Source organism: Narcine bancroftii, chromosome 10 (genome assembly GCF_036971445.1).
Source record: "Narcine bancroftii isolate sNarBan1 chromosome 10, sNarBan1.hap1, whole genome shotgun sequence".
In the NCBI taxonomy this organism is placed as follows: Eukaryota; Metazoa; Chordata; class Chondrichthyes; order Torpediniformes; family Narcinidae; genus Narcine; species Narcine bancroftii.
This window is the reverse complement of record NC_091478.1, coordinates 106,719,923-106,744,880: the sequence shown is the minus strand read 5'-3', so window position 1 is coordinate 106,744,880 and position 24,958 is coordinate 106,719,923. Positions and strand designations below refer to the sequence as shown.

The 24,958-nt window shown below is 41.6% G+C and overlaps 1 protein-coding gene across 1 annotated transcript; it reads right to left on the bottom strand.

The window, feature by feature from the left end:
- Positions 1-21,939, bottom strand: kcng4a (potassium voltage-gated channel, subfamily G, member 4a; the record flags this gene model as incomplete). Its single annotated transcript, XM_069899455.1, has 3 exons — positions 21,202-21,939; positions 5,578-6,328; positions 1-155 (listed from the first exon to the last, which is right to left on the bottom strand). Coding segments are annotated over exons 1-3 (1,644 nt in total), but the record flags the coding sequence as incomplete, so codon positions are not given.
- Positions 21,940-24,958: the final 3,019 nt, after the last annotated feature.

Genomic DNA, 24,958 nt, shown 5'->3' with positions numbered 1-24,958 from the left:
CCCATCTGCATCCACTCTGTCCAGTCCTGCCAGAATTTTATAGGTCTCTATGAGATCCCCTCTCAATCTTCTAAACTCCTGAACCATGGCACCATTTTTCACCAATCCCCACCCCCAGGACGACTGGCATCCACCGGCATGGCCATTGACCAAATCTACATTCCAATTACAAACCAGCCCCCAAACACTGACCCCCTTCCCCATCACTTTTCCATGAACCCTGCTGACAGGCCTCCTCTCCTCCACAAATCACTGATCCCAGACAAAATGTTCACCTTTGAACACAATGAATCACAAGAAGAAAAAGCCCTTGATTTACCAAGGCCTGTTCAAGGACACATAATTCTTTAGATTTTGAATTTCCATTTGCAGGCCTACATGCAAAATTCTCAAGAACTGGCTTTTTAATGCACACATTTCAGTGCTATCCAATTGTTAAGTAACTCTATATACTTGAGACCTTTCTCATTAAATATACAAAAAGTTGAACAAGAAGGGAATCAATGCAGGATGTTATAATGGTTAATGTAGAGAAGGCAAGAATCTCAGTAGTTGTGATCACAACATCACAAGATTCAAATTGACATAAATAGGACACAGACTAAGGAGCGATTGAACGGAGCAAGCAATTGAGAGAAAATCTTGAATGCCAGGAAGACAGAAATCAGCAGGAACTCTTCAAAAGGCCAATTTGCAATTCAAGAAAAAATATTTTATTAAAAACCAAAAGCAAGCAAGCCAATTATGGGGCATTGTTATCTGCGATATAACGGAAAAAGGTATTAGAAGATTGTCAAACTGAACAGGGCAAATGGAACTTTAAGAGTCCGTGTGAGGTGATGTGACTTTGTGGTGCAAAAAGAAACATGGACTGCCCCTTGAAAAATTTAAAACAAAAACAAATCCGTTGGGATCTAGATGAGCACATTATTGAAGGTAGCATTGGTGGTCAGCCAACCAATTTTACAAATGCTCGCTGTTCAATGGCAATTATTTCCTAAGGATCTAAAAGCAATGAGATCCTGGGTTCACTTAATTATGTTCATTTCTAGTCTCCATTCTCTTCAAAGGAAGTAAAGACTTACAAGGATTATAACCATCTTGAAATATTAAACAGAGTGGTGTATGTGGAGGAAATGTGACCTCCCCGCCTGTCTGGAATGTTTGTATTGTGGGTGGTCATGTGTCCCCTCCCTGTCTGGAATGTAATTGGAAATCACAACACCTGCCAATCAAGGTTGGCTTGATGGCTCCTGCCATTAATTAGTGCACATCTTGCCATTGGTTAATTCCAATCACTCAGCATCACTATTGGCTAGAGCCCTCTATTTAGCACCAGGACAGAGCACATTGCTCTCTTTCTGCTTGTGGTGGTAGCGACGGACACCGCTCCATGCTCTGGATGTTGCTTGGAAGGGTCGTGGGTAAGGTGTTCATTGCACTGAAGCTGAGGTCCAGTATCACTATAGTTTAAACTGCTATAGATCGATACTTACAGTAAATATTCAGGTCCGAGAGTGTGGGTTTACCCCTACAGGTGCCGTTTGTACCAGCACGGCCTCCCAACGATCATGGTCTGGAAAGGGATTACCCCTGCTATGGTGTGTGAATGTCAGCACCGCCTGTGTGAATTATAAATTGTGCGTGTGTTTCATTCCCATAATCTTTCCCCCAATCTCCAATAAATTGTTGATAATAAAAGCAACATGTGATTGCAAACCTTTGTGTCCAGTCTCCTCTCTCTATGAATCCACCAACTGGGAAGTTTTCTCCTCAAAGGGCATGAGCCGGCTGAAGTTAGCAGAGTGTGGAAGAAGTGGCCTTGATAACTACAGGACGGGCCAACCCAAGGGGTGAGGTTGGATAATTAGGGCCACAAGCATTTAAGGACAGGTTTCTTGAACGTCCTGCTGTTTTTAACGGCAGGCTGCCTATTAAATTATTTTCCAGGTTTTAGTCTGCCCAATTGATAAATTAACAACCCATTGGGTGGAAGAAGAGAGTGATTTGGTCAAGGCCTTTTAGCAGATGGGTGCAGAGATCCCAATGAAGGGAGTTATTGGAGAGGATGAGAGAGATTGCCCTTGGGACTAGAAATAATGACATTAAGGACAGAGCTGTTAATTGTGGGGTGGTGGGGCTGCTGAGCATGGCAATGAGGAGAGATCACTCTTACTTCACTAACTAACCCCAACCCTTCTGGTAGCAGACATGCTGATTTTGAGGAGGTTGTTGCTGGGCAGTGGGGCTGTGCTCTAGGGTACAGGTAGTTTTCAGGATAGGGTTCAAATGAATATATTTGCTGGATATAATAGCAGAGATTCTCAGGTTAGTCTTGTTGGACAGCCACATTTTGGACCATCTCCAGATCCATTAGGCATGTAATGAGGTGGGTGAGGCCTCCACCCACCACCTTTCCACAGGAGCTCTTCCGAGAGCGTTTTGGCCGGATGAATCACAGTGGGCAGAGCACACATGTCAAACTCAGGCCCGCGGGCCAAATTTTGCCTGCAAGATCATATCAAATATGTATTAGAGCTGGCCCGCTGGCCGCCGCGCCAGTATAGCACATGCACAGCTAATACTACAAATCCCAGAATGCTTTGCAAATGCATTGGCGCCGGCCCGTCAGCCCACTAATCGCCCCCACCTCCTCTCTTTACTTTCATTAGTATCTGCGACCTGTCGCCTAACTCACATGTAATAAACCCCTTACGAAAAATGGCCAAACGAAAGACAGAAAACAGGACCTTTCAAGACAGGTGGGAGGCAGACTATATCTTCATCATTTTAAAAGACAAACCTGTTTGTCATTGAAGCAAGTTGCTATTTTTTTGACTTGTTGGCTTGTGAAAAAAAATACATTTAAAAGGAGCTTAAAGGCTATAGAGAAATATTATTGATTGAATATTTTATTTCTCATTTGTTAATGCTTCTTCTGGAAAGAGTTTAACCCAAACTATTATTAAACATTTATTTTAATAAGAAAAAGTTTAACATTACATATGTTGAAAGAAGAGAAAACATGCAGATGTTGTTGAAAATTTTCAATAAATATTTAGTTTGGCCCACGGCTTAGTCCAAGTTTTTAATTTTGGCCCTCTGTGAATTTGAGTTTGACACCCCTGGTGTAGAGCATAGGATTGAAGGTCAATGCACAGGACCATAAAAGCAGCAGAGAGGATCACTGGGATCTCTCTCCTCAACCCCATCACCCCAACATCGACGTGATCTACCAGAATCATTGTCTGAAGAGGGCTCACAAAACCTTTCAGGTCTCCGACTACCCCACTCACAGCATCTGCCAGCTACTCCTGTAGGGAAAGAGATACAGGAGTATCAGAATCAGAACCATGAGGCTGAGGAACAGCTTCTTCCCACGGGCTGTGAGAATGTAGAATGACTGATGTGTGTGTGTGTGTGTGTGTGTATTTTCATTTAGACATACAGCATAGTAACAGATCATTTTGGCCCACATACGTGTGTCACCCAATTAACTTACACCCCCGGTTCGTTTCGAGGAATCCAGAGCCCCCAGGGAAATCCTATGCAGACATGGGGAGAACGTACAAACTCTTTACAGACACCGTGGGATTTGAACCATAGTCCTGATGACTGGTGTTGTAAGGGCGTTGCACTAACTGTCACACCAACTGTGCCACCTGATATAGATACACACACTGCATGTGTATCATTTGTCTGTATGTGTTTTTCCATGTTTTTGCATCGAGAACCAGAGAATGCTACTTCATCAGGTTGCACTTATATCGGATATAATAAACTTGAACTTGAACTGTAAAATCCCTCATCTGGTTTTCTGACCCTTCTCATAAATTCTGGATTTTTCAGTCCCGGAAACTCTGCCGACTATGAATTAAAAGTATTTTATTTAATGAGAGCACAGTCCCTCAAAAAAAATGTCTATCCATCATTTAACAGGGTTAGGGTTTTTTACGCAAATTGGGTTCTTACTTCAGGATTTTAACCACTGGTGTCACTTGAGGGGTGCGGACCACACCGGGTGACACCATCAGAGGGGGGGGGGGGGGACCCCAAAATGACTGCCTATAAAATTTTGATGCAGTGTTTCAGCAGAAATTTATTATTTTTTATAAATATATCCCCGTAGTTATTTATAACAACAAAACCTTTTTTGTAAGCCCAGCTTCAATGTATCAAGGCTAAAACTCGATGCTCATTTACTTTTTGAGTCCTTTAATGTTCTCTGGTCAAAGCTGTCATCATGACCCAATGACAATGACGCTTAGAATCACGTGGTTTCATCTGCACGCGCTACAAGCAAGTGCTGTTGTTTTCATTGCTGCTGGTGTCTTTTATAGTCGCTGCTTTTGTCAAATTTTCTGGTGTTTTAGCAACAATATTGTGGTCATTAGTTATTTGTGAACCCCTATCAATAACTATTTTGAGAATGAAGTAGTAATTTTAAAGTAAAAGAAGGAGAAAAATCAAAAAAGGTTTCCACTCGGTTTCTAATAAACAAACAACAGCACTTGCTTGTAGCGCGTGCAGACGAAACCACGTGATTCGAAGCATTATTGTCATTGGGTCATTTTTTTTTAAAGGGACTGTGCTTTCATTTAATAAAATATTTTTAACTCCTAGTCGGCAGAGTTTCCAGGACTTAAAAATCCAGAATCTAATAATGTAACTAACAATGTAATTTAGTGTAGAAAGATTTTACAAACCAGTTTCGTTGTTAGTATTCATATAATTTTAGAAATATTACATTTAAGTAATTTACAACTTATTTATCACATAACTCTATATTTTTCAACTATATATTATATATACATTGTAATTTAAATGTGTAATTTTAATTTTCCTCGTTTATCTCACGACTGTTGCCAATAAATTCAGTGATACATGGGAATTACAATTTATGAGCATCATTAGTACAAAAAACATTACTAAGGATTCTGTGTGGTCTGGTATGGGAGGAGGGCCATGGGGGAGGAGGGGGTGGGGGTGACACCATGAGTTATCGCACTGGGTTGACACCAACCCTAGTGACACCACTGTTTTTAACTATTTCAGTTCTCAGTCCATAAAGTTCATCCCAGGCTGAGTGATGATATGGCCCCCAGTCTTTCCTGTGGCAGAATCCCAAAATCATGGGGCCAGATGTACAAAACCATGGTGATTAATAATTTAAATAGGAAAAAGTATTTACTCAGGACAAAGTTGACATTTTGCACTCATTTATTTATTTTTTAAAATGTAATTTATAGCAATATTTGCACCTGTAACGCTGACACAAAACAATGAATTTTATGACATGTTCATGACAATGAAATCTGATTTTGATGTTTGAGACAGAAAGCTTGTATGCATTCAGAAAAATTAACTAGATGTGTGCAGGAGAGAAGAGGGAATAGAGAGGTACCCTGAAAGTCTGAGATGAGGTAGATGGAATGAGAGAAGATTTGTATGGAGTATAAGCCCCAGCACAGGTTATTTGGATCAATGGCCTGTTGTAGCTGAAGCAATAACAAATCATTCCTTAAAATTACAAGTAATTAAAAGGTTTTTTTTCTTCCTCATGAAGTTCATTGGAACAGTCTGGGGCTTCAGAAGCAAAATTGTTTGTGTCATTTAAGTCTTCATATTCTGAGTGCTTTGCTGACTTCTCGATACACTTCAGCCGGGTCTGGGCTCTCTCTTGCTCTTGTTTTAGCTCTAAATATGCACGGGAAAAGGCATGAAAAATAGATGTTGCTGGAAATGCCATTATTAGGATGCCGCTGAGGATGCTACTCAGAGCGACCACCTGACCAGGAATACTCTGAGGCACCATGTCACCATATCCGACTGTTGTCATAGAGATGATAGCCCACCAGTAGGAAGCAGGAATACTGCTGAAGTCTCCTCCTTTTCCTGTCTTATTCTCTGCAAGGTATACTAGTGGTGCAAATAGAGTGACAGACACACAGAGGAAAAGAAGCAGGAGTCCAAACTCACGAAGGCTGCGCTGAACAGTGAGGCCCAATGTCTGAAGGCCCAGGGAATGCCTGGCAAGGCGCATGACGTACAGGATTCTCAAGGCCCTCAATATTCGTAGCACCAGCCCCAATTTTTCCAAGTAGATGTTGCTTCCTGAAGATTTATAACTGTCCCCATGCCCTTTGTCAACCAAGAGCGAAACGTAATATGGTAGAATTGCCAATATGTCAATAATGTTCAAGGGGCCTCTCAGAAACTGCCACTTGCTTCGAGCCTGGATAAAGCGTAACAGAAACTCCAAGGAGAACCAGGCTACACAGATGGTTTCTATTATAAACATGTTATAGCATCTCTGAGAACATTCATCCTGCAGATAAAATGCAAAGAAAAGAAATACACAGCATTAGTAAAAATATGCATTATTTAAATATGACCTAATCAGCAGTTGCTAGATTATGAATATCATTAATGCAAAAGTTTCCTCCTTTTTCAACTCATTAACAAATCTGTTAATCATTTATTTATCTTGAATATTACTGATTAAGATATTCATTATTAATGTTTAGAGGAGGATGGAAAACACTTAATTTATTGCAGATCATAGCTGAAAGCTGCCAAATTAACTCACGGCCCAGATTCTGTAATGGGATTCCTGATGATAAATCAAAGACCGTAGTTCAGAAAAATAAGCACCTAGTCAATGCTAGAACATCAGCACAATTCTGAGGAAGTATGGCAATGCTATCTTTGGGATGAAACACTATTCAAAGATCTGGGTGAAGATGAAATATATTTTGTTTGAAGAACGGCAGACAGTTCTCTTGGCATCTGCAGTTCTGATTGTCAAATCATGAGACCATTAAGTGTGCTATATTTGGGAAAGACAATGCTGATATTCTGGTTTCACGAGTTGTGTTCCAAAACTAGATGTACTTTTAGCCAAACTATTCCAAGTATATCACTGGCAGCTCCTTGACAACGAAGAGCATTACTTCACCAGGTAAAAACCCGATGCTGCAGAAACTCAGCAGGTCAAACAGTGGACTTTATATCACGAAGATAAAGATGCAGAACCAACGTGTCGGGCTTGACAAGTATAAGAAAAGTTTTTCTGCCTTGATGAAGGGTTCAAGCCTGACACATTGGTTCTGCATCTTTATCTTTACAATATAAAGGGACTGTTTGACCTGCTGAGTTTCTCCAGCCTTGTGATTTTTACTTCAATCACAGTATGTGCAGACTTTTGTGTTTTACTTCACAAGGTCCTGTCCACAAAAAGCAGCAATGTATCCAATCCAGCCAATTCCCACAGGTCTATTCTCAATCACTGGTGAAGAGATAGAGGCACAGTCAATGGTGGGAGGCAAGTGTGGCTAGTCGAGTTGCCAGCTCATAGTTCCATTGACTTGGATTCAATCTGTTCTCTGATGCAATCTGCATGGAGTTGGCACAATCTCCCAAAAACATGCAAATTCATCAGTTAATTAGTCACCTTAAATTGTTCTGTGTGATGGTGAGTGTGGGATTTTGGGGACAGTTGGTGGGAATGGGGAGAGAATAAAAATGGGATTTTTATGGCATTAATGTAAATGGGAGCTCAAATGCCTGGTGCTGACGGTGTTTAGAAGGATCTGTTTCCATCATGTCTGCTTCTCTAATTGGGTGGCTTTTACTGACCAATATCTGGCTTGCTTTAGTTCTGTGATCATTACCTGTGATGATGTGACTTCAAGGTGGCATTTAACCTGATATATCGCAGAAAAAACTTCCTCCAGGTGTTATCCTGGGCTCAACCTCTTCAGTATTTACCTAGACCACCCCTTTTCAACCTTATTTTTGCTATGGCCCAAAGTTTATGGGGCCCCTTCCCTGTGAAGCATTTGGTTGGTTTCTTCTGTTCTTTCTTCTCTTCTACCAACTATATAAAAACAGTAAAAATATTTTAGATTTCGGTCTGTTTCTAGTCTGAAAATTCAGGGATTACGGTGCAGATATTAGCTCTAAGAAGGAAAGCTTTTAATTGTTCTCTTTTGGTTTCCCAGCTCTCCCAATCAGAATATCAGATGTTTTAATAATAAAGGAAATGTAATCAATATTAATTGGAAGTATACATCCATTAAAATAGCAGAAGGTTATGAAATTATGAAGACATTATGCTTTCGTTGGATAATATTAGCTTAGTTCTTCTTTGCTTTGTTAATTTAAGCTTTGTTAATGCAGTGAGAAGATGGCAAGGTTATGATTACACAGTTGGAAATGTGTTGACCAAACTGCCATTAAATGAATCAAAATGGAAAATTGCATTGGAACACATAATGCAGAAAGATGGTATCTATCTTGATTGTGCAGTAATCCACATAACTTAATTGAATTTTTTTTTAAAAAGCAGCTACTTTTTTCACACTCTTAATATTGTATCCAAGAAACAATTCATGTGTCAGGACAGCATGAACAATACTATGAACGTAAGGTATAGATTGGTGCAATGAAATTCTTTCCACTAACTATATCTTGCGCCACAAAAATTACACAGTGTAAAATCAGAAATATTAGATCAATTTCTTAGATGCAGTGAAGAAACAGGAACCTTTTTGCATTCAACCTGGTCATGTTCCAAGGTGAGGGCTTTCTGGGCAGATTTGGGAAATCTAGAATAAATCACTAAAATTTGATTTATATAGATACTGGAATTGTTTATATTGGGAACTATAGCAGATGTAAGACCCAAAATAAGGATGTCAAAACACCAATTAGAATTCGTAAAGTTTGCATTGATGGTGGCCAGGAAACGCATAGTGGTTACCTGGAAATCTGATTCCCATCTAGATATGACTCTTTGAAAAGTGGAAATATATCCTTGTATTCCCCTGGAGAAAATTACTAATAATCTTTGGAAAAAATACAATGGTTTTATAAAAATTTGGAGTCCATATCTTCAACACGTAAGTGTAGATTCTTAATGATGGCCCCCCCCTTCCCCTCCCCACCCCCCCCGCCCTCAGCCCCCTGCATCCAGGAACCAACTGGGATTGCGGGTAAGTCAGGATATTTGTCCCTTGACAGGAGATCGATGAATCAGTGAAACCTTTTTCTTTTTCTTCTTTTCTTTTTTGTCTCTTTTTCTTCTTTCAATTCTATTGACTATTTCTCTCCTTTTCCCCCCTGGATGGATGGGGGGGGGAGGGTTAAGGCTTGTTTTTTTTTTCTTTTCTTACTCAAAATCAACATCGAACAGTAAGATCATGTTTCTATTATGTAATTAATAAATTTCAGGTTTTCATATTGATTTGAAAATGGAAAATAATCTAAAAGAATTCATGTGGATGAACGTAGGACATTACAGCACAATGCAGGCCCTTCAGCCCACAATGTTGTGCTGTCCTCTAAAATCCTACTCACAACAATCTAATCCTTCCCTACCTCACACCAATAACCCTCTAGATTTTCTTACAATGACTGAAAAATATTCTAGAAATCTGAAAATAAAAGAAAATCCAAACCAGTGAATATCCAAAGGAGAATAACAATGTTGTGAGTGAGGTTACTAATTTAATTTTTTTTAATATTTGAATTTAGACATTTCGGCCCAGAGTCTGTGCCATTCAATTTACACCCCATTAACCTACACCCCGGTATGTTTTTTTTTAAATGGAGGGAGGAAATCGAAGCCCTCAGAGAAAACCCACACAGACACAAGGAGAACATACAAATGCCTTACAGACAACGTGGGATTTGAACCCCAGACTGGTCCCGATCGCTGGCGCTAACCTGAATTCCAATTGCCCAATTTGCATGACTTGGTGGGTGCATTCTGAAGCATGTTGATGTTTTTTGGGTTTGTGAGATTGAAACAATTGACCTCTATGGGATTGAAATCCAATTGTCATCAAACTCATTTTGTCATCTTTAAATCAATGTGGATTTGTTCTGTGGCATTACTGACAGTTGGACATTCACATGGTATGTGCCATTGTCATTAGGCAAGGGAAGTTTGCTGCAGTTTGAGTTGCACCTGGAATGTGAAGAACTCAATAGGGACCTCAACAGTAATATATGGCTTGAATTAACATCATTTTCATGGATCGTTGGTTACAATGGAAAAACCGTTTGAAAATATATTACACATTGCATTATTTTCTCAGTTTAAATAATGAAATAATTTAAATGATGAAAATTTTTCACAGGCAGTGCAGACTATTTAATGATTGAACTTGTCAGCCGTATTGTTCAGCAGATGTATCAGGAATCTAAGTTGGCATCCTGTCAACATGGCCTATTAGTTTCTCATTGAAAGGCAAAAATCTCGCTGTGAATGACATATATCGACAGATTAATCCCATTTTCTGCATCATTTTGAGTGATGTTTATTCAAATTAGCTGAATGTGGAATAAACTGACAGAACATAAAGAAAATAGTATTGAATATAACAGATGCCTAAGAATTTGGGAAATGTTAAAAGAGACATCTGTTATCTGAGATGTGCTTTGTGCTGCAGGCTCATGGTTTATTGAATGTAACTTTCCAGAAGTACAGGCACTTGCTAGAAATTCAAATTCTGATGGGAGCAAAGCATCTCACCATAGCAAGAGGTACCCTGAAAATGTGTTTTATTGTGAAACAAAAAAGGCACTTCAATAAGATGTGAGAATACCTGGGCCTATCTCAGATTTGAAATAAGCAGCTTAAACTGAATGTATGAAGAATTTTTCACAGGAATCATGGAAAATATTGCTCCAGAGTAATATAGATGTACAATTAATCAGTGGATTTCAAAGTAAGGTGGATACCTACTTGGAAAGTAGTTAATAAAGTGCATGAAGATCAAATGTAAACTTAGATTTAAAATAAATAGTTGTTGAAACCCAAGATATGATTTATGTGAATCAGTGATTGGCCTCAGTAATATTGACCTTTGACTTTTGTTGTAGAATTTAATAAAGTAACTACATTGATAATATTTTCCTTGGTTTCTGTTTGTCTGTCACACTTAAGGAACAAGCAGATCCTGCTCTGTTTGGCCTGTGTTCCCACCTTACTTTAATGTGCCAGATGCTACTACTTTGCTCCCCAGGCTTATTTATCTTGCAGTCAATTAAGATTTCTAATCACATATTGTGTCAAGTAACCAATTCTATTTTCCTCATTTTACAGGAATTTCTTTAATTCATAAAAGATTGTCTTTTAATTAAAAAGCCCTTGAACACAATTGGTCATAAATCCTAATCAAAATTTGCAAAGGTGTTATAGTCAGAATGTCAGGCACATCAATGATAAAACAGGTATCCCTACAAGTGTAGGATTGCTACAAGTATGATATTGTTAATGAAAGAAGTGAGTTTTAAAAGTTGAAAAATTGAGCATGGTAAACTAAACATTGAGAAATGTTGCTTTCTCACAGGAATCTTTGAACCATTACAGCCCATAAAAATTAGATGCATCTGATTATCAATGGCAAGACCTGCACTGTATCTAGTGAAAGTATTTCAAGTCGGCTGTGCCCACTGTCAAAATCAGTATTGGTGATTTTGTGCATCAGCCCTCAGATGTGAGGAAAGGTGGAAGAGATTGCATTTGCCTTCCTTGGCCCATAGTTTAGAGGTGACCCAATAGAAGCACAAATGATTTAATTAAATATATTGGGTTACTATCAGGAGTCATGAATTAATAATTAGGAACTTTGGATTGAGAGGAGAAATCAGTGGAATGATTTCATTTGCAACCAAATGGAGTTATGAACAAATGGAAGGTTGCAATAGTAGATGAGTAATGATTTAATGACAACAGTTACATTTATAACATCCCTCTAATGAAGTAAAGTATCCTAGTATGATTATGGAAGTAATTAACAAATAGAATTGAAAATAAATCCAGGAGGTGATCTATAAACAGTTGGATTAGCTGCTATGCCATCTCTCAAAGGAAATAGAGGTAGAGAAGCTGACAGATCCACAACTAAAGAACTAGGCAGCCAAGGGTGTGGTCAAAGATATAGCCATGACAATTATGGATACTCCAGAGAGTAGGATTGGAGGAGTTCAAAGATTCTGGAAGGTGAAGGATCGGAAAGGATTACAAAGAAAGGGAGAGTTGAATCCATGAAGCCATTTTGAAATCAAGGCTTTAGTGGACCTGGAAAAGTTAGCTCTTGTCTTCTTTTTCCCCTCAATTTCCCTCAAGTGTCCTCCTACATCATTTATTCTACTAAAGTGATTTGTGTGATTCCATGTGCCTACACCTGAGATCTACAAGCTTCCCTGGATGGAGAATGGACTAAAATTAAGAATCTGATTGTTGACTTCAGGAAGGGAAAGTCAGAGGTTTACAATCCAGTGATCATTGGGGGATCAGAGGAGAGGGGGAGCACATTTAAGTTCTTAGGAGTCACTATCTCGGAGGATCTTTCACAGACCCTCAATGGTATTGTGAAGAAAGTTCTTCAGTGCCTCTACTTCCTCAGCGGTTTGAGGAGGTTTGTATGACATCAGAAACTCTGGAAAATTTCTACAGATGTGTGTTGGAAAGTGTGCTGACCAGCTGCATCACAGTCTAGTGTGGAAACATCAATACCACTGAGTGTAAAGCCCTCCAAAAGGTAAACTGTCGAGTACATCTACCGGGAACGCTGCCATTGGAGAGCAGCAGCAATAATGAAAGATCCTCACCACCCAGCATACATTCTGATCTTGCTCCTGCCTTTAGGAAAGAGGTCTCGGTGCCACAAGACTCACCCCACCAGGTTCAGGAACAGCTGCTCCCCCTCCACCATCAGACTCTTCAACAACAAACTCAATCAGGGACTCATTTAAGGACTCGTACTTTTACATTTTATTGGTTTTTTTATTCTCTCTTTATTGCACAGTCAGTTTGTTTACATTTGTTATGTTTACAGTTCTTTATTTCTTTACATGTTTGCACTGTGTACAGTTTATATTTTACTCGACCAATTAGTGGTAATTCTGCCTTGCCCGCAGGAAAAAGGAATCTCAGGGTTGTGTGTGATGTCATGTATGTACTCTGACAATATATCTGAAATCTGAAACCTGAGCAAAGTGTTGTGGTTGGAACAGCTCAATGTTACATGGGTTGATAGCTACGCCCAAAAGCCTTTCATGTTCCAGAAAATGTATAGTTAAGAATACCATTTAACAATTACAGCATGGAAACAGGCCAATTTGGCCCTTCTAGATCACACTGATCCAAGTAGCCTCCTCTAATCCCACTTACCAACACTCTGCCCCTATCCCTCCATCCCCTTTCCATCCCATATACTTATCCAACTCTTTCTTAAATGACAAAATTGACCCTGCCTCCGCCAACTTTCCCAGAAGCCCATGTATGTCATAATAATATCCTGTGAATATGTCAGAAATGAATTATTTTTACAACGAGGTTTCTCCCATCTAACCAGCCTTCATGCTTTAAAAGTTTCATCATATACTGAATATATTGGAATATTACACATTTAGCTGTAAGAAGATAGAGTTGTAATATAAGAAGATTTTAATTTCTCTAATATTGATTCAGACTACCATGATACCAAGGTCTTGGATGGGATAGAATTTGTTAAGTGTGTCCAGGATTTTTTTTTCAAGCAACATGCTTGAAAGGTGGCAATTCTGGGAGAAAAAAAGTGACAGCGCTTTAGAACCAGTAACCATTAGTTTTAAAATAGTTATGTGAAAAGATAGGACTGGTCCACAAGTTAAAGTCCTAAATGGGGCAAGGCTCCTTTTGATGGTATGAGGTAGGAACTTGCAAAAGTTAATTCGAAGAGGCTGTTTGCAAGTAAAAGAAAGTTTGGCAGGGAAACACTTTTAATAGTGGAGTTCGGGGCCAGGAGGTTCCTGGTAGAGTGAAGGACAAAGTTGACAGAATAAATGAGTCCTAGTTAACAAGGAATGTTGAGCCTCTGGTCAGGAAAAAACAGGAGGCATGTCTCAGGTATAGGCACATGGAATAGTGGTATAAATGATGTAGGAGGACACGATATTTATTTATCGATTTGTATAGATGAAATACATGCCCTGCATATGTATTGTTTGTCTGTATGTGTGTATTGTCTGGTTGTATGTCTGAGTATTTTTGCATCAAGGACCGGAGAACACTGTTTCATTGAGTTATTTGTACAATCAGATGACAATAAACTGACCTGACTTGAGATGGAAGAGGTTTTAAATGATTATTTCTCCTCTGTACTTATTGTGGAGAAGCTCATATAAAATAAGGAACTAAATAGTGATGTCTTGAAACATATCTACATTTCTGGTTGTATTCCAGTGCATAAAGGTGAATAATTCCTCAGGACTGACCAAATGCATTTTAAGACATTGTGGGAAGTTGTGGGAGAAATCGCTGCAGTACTAGCAGAGATATTTGTGTCATTGTTAGCCTCAGGTCAGGTACTAGAAGGCAAGAGGTGGCTAATGTACCTTTATTTAAGAAAAGCTGCAAGGATAGGCCAAGGAACTGTAGGCTGGTGAGCTTAACATCAGTTGTGGGAAAGTTACTGGAGGGGATTCTAAGGATGGAATCCATATGAATTTGGAAAAGCAAGGACCTATTAAGAATGATCAGAATGGCCTTGTGCATGGAAATCATGTGTCATAAATTCAACTGAATTTTATTTGAAGAGGCAACCAAGAGGATTGACAAAGCCCAGGTGGTAGAAGTTGACTCTGTGGACTATATATAATTTGGTCTTTGACACTGTCTATATAGGAGAATAATCCAGAAGGTTAGATCACATGGGATCCAAGGTAAGAAGGCAATTGGGTATAACATTTGCTTGATGGTAGTAATCAAAGGGTGGTGGTGGAGGGTTGTATTTCAGATGGGACCTGATCGGTGACCAGTCGTCTGCTACAGGAACTGGGGTTAAGTCCACTGTTGTCGGTCAATATATGAACAAATTGGATGAGAATTTAATTGACATGCTTAGTAAGTTTGTAGATGACACTACAATTGGCAGAAGAGTGAGCAGGGAGGATGATTATCTAAGATTACGACAGTATGTGATGAACTGGGGAAAGTGGATCAAGGAATGGAAGACTGAATTTAACTTGGGCAAATGTAAGTATTGCGTTTTATGACATTAGGTTAGACACAGCAGATGGCAGGGTCCTGGAGAGTATTGTGGGACAGAGCTTCCGAGGGTATAATTACATAGATCTCTGAAAGTGTTGACACAGATGGACAGGGCGATGAGGAGAGGGCTTGCCTTGATTGGTCATGGCATTAAGTACAAGAAATGGACCATCGTGTTTCAACTGTACCAAGAATTCCTGAGACTGCACGTGGAGTTTTAAATTTAAATTTAGACATACAGCATGGCAACAGGCCCTTTCAGCTCACAAGCCCGTGCCGCCCAATTACACCCAATTAACCTGGTCAATTGTATAAAATATTAGTGAGACAATACTATACTTCTGGTCCTCTTGCTAAAGAAAGGACGTCATTAAGCTGGGAAGTGTGCATAAAAGATTCATAAGCACGACACCATGACATGAGTGCTTGAGTTATAATGTGAGACTAGTTAGGCGAAGGTGTTTCCCCCCCCCCCCCTTGGTGTGTAGGAGGTTGAGGCGTGACTTTATGGAGGTATCTCAAATCATGAGGGGCATAGATTGGTGAGTGTTCACAGTCTTTTCCCAAGGTAGGGGTGTCTAAACCAAGAAGATACAGTGTAAGATGAGAGGGGGAGTATTTAACGGGGACCTGAGAGACAATGTTTCCACACAGAAGGTGGTGAGAATGTGGAAAAAGCTGCCTGGGGAAAGAGTGAAGGCAGGTACGTTTGATTACAGCATTTAAAAGAGATTAAGCAGATACGTGGATACGAAAGGCTCAGATGGATATGGGACAAATGCAGGCGAATAACTTGGTTGCTTTGGCACAGGAGCCTGTTTCCTTGCTGTATAACTCAATGACTGTCAGTTTAATTTTACCATGGTCTCACTAAATGAAGAAAGATGGTGAAAATATGATAGTTCCAACATATATCTTCAAAATCTCTGCTTCATGTGCTTTGTGATTTAACCTAAGAAAGCACCTCATCGATTTCTTTACAGAAATAGAAAGCAGTGAAAGTATTTTCTGCATTCTGATCATTCAATTTAACTGTAACATTGTCAGGACAAATTAAAATGTAGGCATAGCATTACATTTCCTGCCCTCTCAATTGACTGAGGTGTGAGATATGGGAGACAAGAGAGATGAATTCAAAAGTGAGTAAGAATATGATTTTATGAACATAGAGTTCTGAATTTTAAAGGTATCAGGCAAAATGGACCAGGGTACCTGATGCTCCAGTGAGCTTTCTAAACAATGATAGCAAGAGACAGCATAATTCAGTGTATAATTCCCTGGTGTATTAGTAGACTTTACGTGTACTAGAATTATTTGCAAACTCTGAGCTAATATAACATTTTCTGTATGTGGCTCCTGATAGAAAAACATATCTGTGGTGCCTTTCAAGTCCTGAGGTCAGGTTTAAATGATGCACAGTCAAAAAGCACTTCAGATGAACATGTTATTGTAGGGAAATGATAATGGCTCCAATAACGATCAGTGGAATAAATTAATCCATAATTTGTTGAGGTAATTTGATTGATGGATGAATGATTGTCAGGACGAATCCCCTATTCTTCAAGCCATAAAATAAAAAGCTTTTATGCCAACCTGAGTTAAATGAGACTTTGGTTTATTATCTGTGCCAAAAAATAGCACTCCCATCAATTCGTACTGCACTGCATTAAATAATGATCTCAGGGTTATGTATGCGTTGGTGTTTAAAGATACAAACCTCTGACCTAATCCTTTGGTGCCTGTGTGCACAGATAAGGGTGAAATTGTCTTAAATTTAAATTCTGAAATTTCCAGTGTTTTAAAGAAAATCCATGCTAGCCAGCACTTATTAAAATTTATTGAAATAATTTATCAAAGGTTAGTGTTCAGAGCTTTGTATGTGCTCCATTTATCAAAACAAATTGGATTGTGTTCTTTGCCTGAAAAATAGAAAGGGAAACAAATCTGCACCTGCGCACAATTTCAACTTTAAAAGACCATCGCTCTATGAGTGTGGATTACAGTTTTTCAATACATTGAGCAAAATAAAAATGAACTCACTGTAAGAGAAACATTCCCCTGATCAATTATGTTGCATGAAATCACATCAATTGCAAAAACAAATAAACTTTAGTATGCATGTAGCGGAATGATTACTGATTTGAGGAGATTGTCAAGTATGTCCTTGGTTTGTTCACCAACATCATTTAACCTTTCTGTCCTACCTTTGTGGCGAAGAATGTTAGTTACATTCCCTCATCAAGGAAGGCGCTGTAATGTAGGTAAAGCAGTGTTTTTCATTCATCCAGATTCACGGGTGGCATGGTTAGTGTAAAAGTTAACATCACTCTAATACAACACTAGCAACCCAGGTATGAATGGGGTGATATCTAGAAGGAGTTTGTACATTCTCCCTATGTCTGTATGGTTTTTCTCCAGGTGCTCCGATTTCTTCCCACATTCCAAAGATGAATGGCGTTAGTAGGTTAATTGGTCACATGGTCATCTTTCTTTCTTAGAACTGGATCAGTTATGTCATGACAGATAATATTAAAGTGTTCTACTTTGGTTCGGTGCTAATAGACCAAAATGAAATCAGTTTGGCTTAACTTCCATTGGAATTGCAAGTATTAAGCACTGATAAATCTCGCTCATTTTAACCAGGCACTAATCTGACAAAAGACTGAAGGAGAATAGATTTGATGAAAGGTGACGATCATAAATGCCATGAAAACCTAAGATGGTTCTAGACTATTTGTTTGGACCTAGATTCAGAAATCAATTTCTTCAATGGAAAAGTTTATTGAAACTTTTATATTTACCATTCATCTATCTTACTTTATCAAAGGATTGTTTAATATATGTAAAGTTAAGTTTCAGTTAAGTTTAAGTTGAGCCTTTATCCTCAAAGACCCCCACCACCCAGGCCATGCCCTCTTCACTCTGCTACCCTCGGGGAAAAGGTACAGGAGCCTAAAGGTGAGCACTCAGTGGCACAAGGACAGCTTCTTCGCCGCTGCCATCAGATTCCTGAATAATCAATGAACCAAAGACACTGCCTTATATTTGTTGTTGACAGACAGAGATGAGAAAGTGGTGGAAAGCGCTGCTGCAAAATACCGAATTTTGTGACTTGTTCATGACAATAAATTCTGATTCTGAGTTATGCCAGCAAATATCCTTCTTTTATTGTACAGCAGTTATATTGAAATATCAAAATCTGATTTAGTATTAAAAACATTCATATTAAAACATTCCCTTTCATTATAAATGCCTTCATATTCAAACCTTTCTCTCAAAAAGTAATTTCATTAGGTTGTAGTATCTGTACCCTTTGAAATAACAGGACAGAAAGAGGGAACATTTAAAAACAAAAGACGTTCCAGAATGTTCCCCAACCAATGAAATGTTTGTATTGTGCAGTCATTGGTGTAATGAACCCACCTTGCAGGATAGGCACACAATGGAGGAAGGGTCAGAGCATATCTAATCTTTATTTGTGCCATTGACACACACACAGTCAATTTAAGCTCACTCTTGTACAAAGAACAGACACACGGTTTTATAAACCATGTTAAGGAGAGCCTGACAAGAGAGCACTTTCTAATTTCTCATATTTCCTTACCACATAGGAGGTACCATTCACCATCAAGTTCATGCAGGTCTCAGAACAATTTCATCAATTAATTTCCCCCACTCGGTCAAGTATTTTCTCATGCATGCCCATGAAAATACTGCTCCTCTCTTACTACTTGCCTACAGGTAAGTATTGTTGTCATTTGATGTAGCAAGTAGTGCATCTTTTGGATTTTGGACAAAACAAGCTCCTGGAGGAAACCAAAATGGGAGAACATGAGAGAGCTTTTGGCACATTGGCATTCATAAATCAAAGTATTGAATTTTGAAGTTGGGATGTTATATTAAATATTGTACAAGACATGGGTGAGGCCAAATTTGGAGTATTGTGTGCAGTTTTGGTCACCTAACTACAGGAGAAAGGTGTCAATAAAATTAACCATGCAGAGAAGATTTATTAGGATGTTGCCGTACTTGAGGAACTGAGTTACATGAAGAAGTTAAGCATTTAGGACTTTATTCTCTGGAGCATAGAAGAATGAGGTATACAAAGTTTGATGGGTGTAAATAGAGTAAATAGATAGATAGAGTAGGCTTTTTCCACTGAGGGTAGGTGAGCTACAAACCAGAGGGCATGGGTTAAGGGTGAAAGGGGAGGTTTTGGGGGGTGGGGCAGCTATTAGAGTGAATATTTGAGGGAATTTCTTTACACAGAATGGTGGGAGTTTTGGACGAGCTGCCCGCTGAATGCGGGCTCAGTTTTAACATTTAAGAAAAATTTGGACAGGTTACATGGATGGAGGGGGGTGGGTGCAGGTCAGTGGGACTTGGCAGAATAATAGGATGGCATAAACTAGAAGGGCTAAAGGGCCTGTTTCTGTGCTATGTAACACACAAACGTCACAAAGACAGCACTGGAAGTCAAACTTGATCGTGAACACTGGGGTTGTGATACAACTGGAACACCACAGGACTGCCCTAGAGGGTGACTCATGGTGCAACATCTCCTCAGAATTGCAGTGAAACGTCCACTTAGATTTGAGGCCCAAAATTCTGTTGTAGAAATTGCAATGATATGTCTTGATTTTGATTCAGGCAAGGTTTAAGAGAAGGTTGGTTGTGTACATGGATGTGAGGGGTTGGAGGGTTATGGGCGGAGAGCAGGAGGGGGAAGCTAGTGGAGTTGTTATGGATTCTTATTAAATCAAGTGGTGCGCAGACTAGAGCTTCGATCTCACTCTTTAAGTGCAGTAGAAATGTGCTGTCAGAGGTTCTCATTTTCACTCGGATTCCCTGAAGGAAAAGAAAAGCATGAGATTGGGCAAAAACACATTAAAAGAGGTGCCGTGTCCCCAATTCATGCCCAGAAATGGTAGGGTCATGATTCCCATCAGGAATACATACACAGCATCAAGTTTCTGTGATGTTGCCACACTAACGGTTGAGAACTCAGTAATTGCTTGAAGAAGTCTCTCCATTAGCACTACAGCACAGCAGCTTTGGAAGTAAAATAAAAATGTTGACAGGAAGGATACAACACTTTTCCTTGTGCTCAGGCACTCATTTCCCCTTCACCACCACTTTCCCACCTCTGTCTGTCAGCCAAGGTCTCAATTGATTACCATATGTCACAAGTCTTTTAGCCTTTGCAAAGTGTAGTGATTGCAGATTGCAACTGATTTAACAAGAACTTGATCAGACCACCAGTGATTAATTCTCTGTAATGCTAATTATAAAACACTAAAACCGAGAGAGACAAATTGCACGGCGTCAATGTGACAGTGCAGGGCTTTAGTTCCCAAACCCTGGGCAAGATGCCTCTAAAATTTGGTGCTAGTAAACAACCTTTTAGGTTTATTCCACAAGTACCAATTTGGACTCACTGCGGACAAACGTATGATGCCCAATCGATGACATCTGTGCGACTGACAGCAGGCAACTCTCTGCCCTTGGAATGGCGAACAGATACACGCGCACACACACACAGATGCAGAGACACACACACAGAGAGCCATACAAATACACACTCATACATACAGATACACACAAACACATACAGATACATACACACAGGCACAGATACACACAAACACATACAGATACATAGATACATACACACAGGCACAGAATCATACAGATACACACATGCAGATACTTACACACACGCACAGATACACACTCGCAATTGCACGATTGGTGCAACACAACCCGAAAATGATCTCACAGGCAGGGATTCAGTTTTGTACACAAATTGCACCTCCAAAATGTGTGAAAATGGGCCCAATTTGTAGGCATCGGAAGTTCCGTTACGGCTGATTTAATTAGTTTATAAGTTGACCATGGTTGTCAACTCCATTTCCAAAGTATAAAACCTTACCGAGGTCACTCTTAAAAAGCGATGGGTTTTTTTGTACTGGCAGTCACTTCGTTGTGAGGTTTTGACCTAATTCTTTGACTCGATTGGAAACATTTAATGGTCACTCTAATTCTTTAGTGACCCAGATGTTAAAATGCTGTCAATATCTCGACAGAGATGGAGATCTGCGCTTGCCAGCACGGTTAGAAAGAACGAGTGGGGGCTTTGAAACAGGGGCGCTTACCTGGTCTTCTTCCGGCCTTGCATCTGGCATTGTCCCAATGCAAAGACTAACGACTGTTATGGTGACAAAAAGAATGGAGAGACAGGCAAACACTTTCCCAGGCAACCCTGACTGAGGATTGTCCACCATATCTCGGAGTTTGTCCATGCAGTCGCCCAATTTGCCGCTGGCGACCAGAGCATCGACCTCCTCCTTCTCCACCTCCACCTCCCCTCCTTTCTTGATCTTGGCCACCTCTCGGACTCTCTGGATTAACTTCCTGCGGCAACAGGTCTCCAGGTTGGCCTCCTCTATCCCCCAGTAGGCGAGCTCCTCCTGGAAGGCCAGGGCGCACATTTCCCCCCAAAGCCGCAGCTTCCCCGCCGAAAGGAAGGCGAGGATCAGGCGAAACGCGCCCGGGTTTCGGTCAAAGAAATACTCGTGGGAGGACTCGTCGTAATCGTCGCAGACCTGCACGATGTCTTCGTAGTTGCGGCAACCCTTTAACCTCGCCAGCCTTGTCAGGGGGAAGTGGTCCAGAGTCAGCCAGGGCACCAGGTATTTGGTTCCTCCCACGTTGAGGATGAGGTGCGGCGGCTTCGGGTCGCCGGGGCTCCGCTGATGTGCGCGGCGGACCCTCGCGGACCGGCGGTAGAAGACTCCTTTGGCCGGAGAAGTGGCGACCTGATTCCAGGAACTGCACGACGAGTCGCTCAGGTTGCTGTAGTCGTGCTCGCCACTTCGGGGAAGGATGGGCATGGTGGAATCAGTGCATGGCAGGGAGGGCCAAGGGCGCAAACGGGAGGGCTTTAACCTCAATGCCCAGGAGCAAAGTGGACAACTCGGGCGGAGCAAGAAGCAGGAGGCCACGCCGAGTCCTTCAGCGCAGACAGACTCGAGGCCGTTCGCAGCCCCTCCTCGTCCCTCACCTTCAGGGAAGTTCGCAGCCCCTCCTCGACCCTCACCTTCAGGGAAGTTCGCAGCCCCTCCTCGTCTCGCCTTCAGGGAAGTTCGCAGACCCTCCTCGTCCCTCGCCTTCAGGGAAGTTCGCAGCCCCTCCTCGTCCCTCGCCTTCAGGGAAGTTCGCAGCCCCTCCTCGTCTCGCCTTCAGGGAAGTTCGCAGACCCTCCTCGTCTCACCTTCAGGGAAGTTCGCAGCCCCTCCTCGTCCCTCGCCTTCAGGGAAGTTCGCAGCCCCTCCTCGACCCTCGCCTTCAGGGAAGTTCGCAGCCCCTCCTCGTCCCTCGCCTTCAGGGAAGTTCGCAGCCCCTCCTCGTCCCTCGCCTTCAGGGAAGTTCGCAGCCCCTCCTCGTCTCACCTTCAGGGAAGTTCGCAGCCCCTCCTCGTCTCGCCTTCAGGGAAGTTCGCAGCCCCTCCTCGTCTCACCTTCAGGGAAGTTCGCAGCCCCTCCTCGTCTCGCCTTCAGGGAAGTTCGCAGCCCCTCCTCGTCTCGCCTTCAGGGAAGTTCGCAGCCCCTCCTCGTCTCGCCTTCAGGGAAGTTCGCAGCCCCTCCTCGACCCTCACCTTCAGGGAAGTTCGCAGCCCCTCCTCGTCTCGCCTTCAGGGAAGTTCGCAGCCCCTCCTCGTCTCACCTTCAGGGAAGTTCGCAGCCCCTCCTCGTCCCTCGCCTTCAGGGAAGTTCGCAGCCCCTCCTCGACCCTCACCTTCAGGGAAGTTCCGACTCCATCAAAAGCAGTGAGCCCGGTCTCAGCTCCAAACCTGCCGTGTCCACCACCCCTCTGATGACGAGGAGTTTACCCATGAAGAGCGAGTTTGCTGGGGGAGGAATTCACTTTGTCCATATTCATCCTTGAACTGAAACGCGCGGCTTCGCTCCCGCAACCCAGGATGGAAAGTCGCCTGGGACATGGAGACTAACTTGCATCTCTGAGCTAGGAAAAGTCTTGTTCAGGCGGCAAATGCCTATTAGTTTTGGAGTCGGGTTCTTCCCATCAATATAGTTCACAGAGGCTAAAGAGGCAAAGCGCAGTGGGGGACACTCGTGTGGCAAACTAGCCCGGCGACTGGGTGAATCGTGAGAGCTTCGGGAGAGGCTGGTAACCGACAGAGAGTCAAGACGATTCTAATAATGAATGAACGGCAAAAAATCCAGATGGAGAAAGGACGAGCAGCCACGGTTTGGAAGCAGTTAACTCGCTAAAATCCACAGAACGGTTCCGGGAAACAATCAAAGTTCAGAATCTTGTCCCGAACTTGTCTTCATTCAACGCGTTTGCTTCTCTACAGTCTTCGCGGAATCAAAGCGATTCAAAGCGTGACGCCAATACCTTCTCATTGCAGGGGACAGTCCTCCAAACGATCGCGCTGTGGCGCGGGTCTCCTTCCTCGTTCATATGGGCTCCCGAGGGCATAAGGAGGGTGAGAGAAGACGGGGCTGGTCTGTTTGCCGGGGAGTAGGGCAACATATAACACCAAAGGCTCTCTACCCACACCCACATACACCTCACACACATACAGGTACACACACACCCAGATACAGGTACACAGGTGGGCGCACATACACACGTATAGACACACACACATAGGCTAGACGAGTGTGAATGGAAGGGATGAGCGTGTAACCAGTCATTCAGGAAACTTTGTTTAGGTATTATGCTACACTGGGGGATCCCTGGCGGGACAGTGGGACTATCTGATCAGGAGAGAAAGAGACAGAGAGGTTACCCCCACCACGATACAGTAGTTGTTATCAAACAGACCAAGCAACAATCCTGGACATTCCGTTTTTAGTAAGTTTCTTCCCTCCCTTTCTCGCTGCTGCCAACAAGATAGAGGATTCGGTGCCACAAGACTCACACCATCAAGTTCAGGAACAGCTGCTCCCCCTCCACCATCAGACTCAGCAACAACAAACTCAATCAGGGACTCATTTCAGGACTCTTACTTGGGCACTTTATGGTTTGTTTTTTCTCCTCTCTGTATTCCAGTCACTTGTTTACATTTGTACTTTTTTTTTCACTGCTACTAAGAGGTCATTCTACCTGACAAGTATGAAAAATAATCTCAGGGTTGCTTGTGATGTCATGTTTGTAATCTACCCATAAATCTAAAATCCGAATGTAGTCCTGGACAAAGTTCACTGTAAGAATGCTGAGATATTGTCATTTTAATAAACTGAGCACACAAGAGTTTTATTTTGTGAGATGTTAAATAAAAGCAGCCCTGCACAGATACGAGCAGCAATGGAGAATTGGTGGAAGGCTGTCGAGTTCACGAGGCAGGAGGACAAGGAGACGGCCCTGAGAAGGCACCTTTCCAATTCAGAATGGTGCAATTTTCACTGTTCTCCTGCAAATGCACAGTTACTTTGCGCACTTCACTGAAGAAGTCAGAATCGTTGGAGTTGCACATTCTAGGGTCAAGATCTTGTCCCTCTTAACATTTATTTGAAGACCAGTTTTATGTGAGGAAACAAAGAAAACAAGTCTCTTGAAAACGTTCAAAGTGGCAGTGGCTGCCAGGGTGAAAATTGATGCAAGAAATTTAAAATAACAACGGAAAATGCTGGGAATATTCAGCGGGTTGGATCACCTTTCTGGGAAGGGAAACATTTTGGATGAAAGACCCCTTCCTCAGGCTGCCAGTAAGTAGCATGGAGAGTTGCAGTATAAAGTTAGATCATCAATCAAAGCCACAATGCTGGAGAGACTCTGTGTACTTTATAGCCAATGCTTCGGGCTTGACCCCACCATTAAGGTATGAGAAAAATATAGGCAGTTGCCTGAATAAAATGGTGGGGGGGAGGGGCAGGGGGAGCA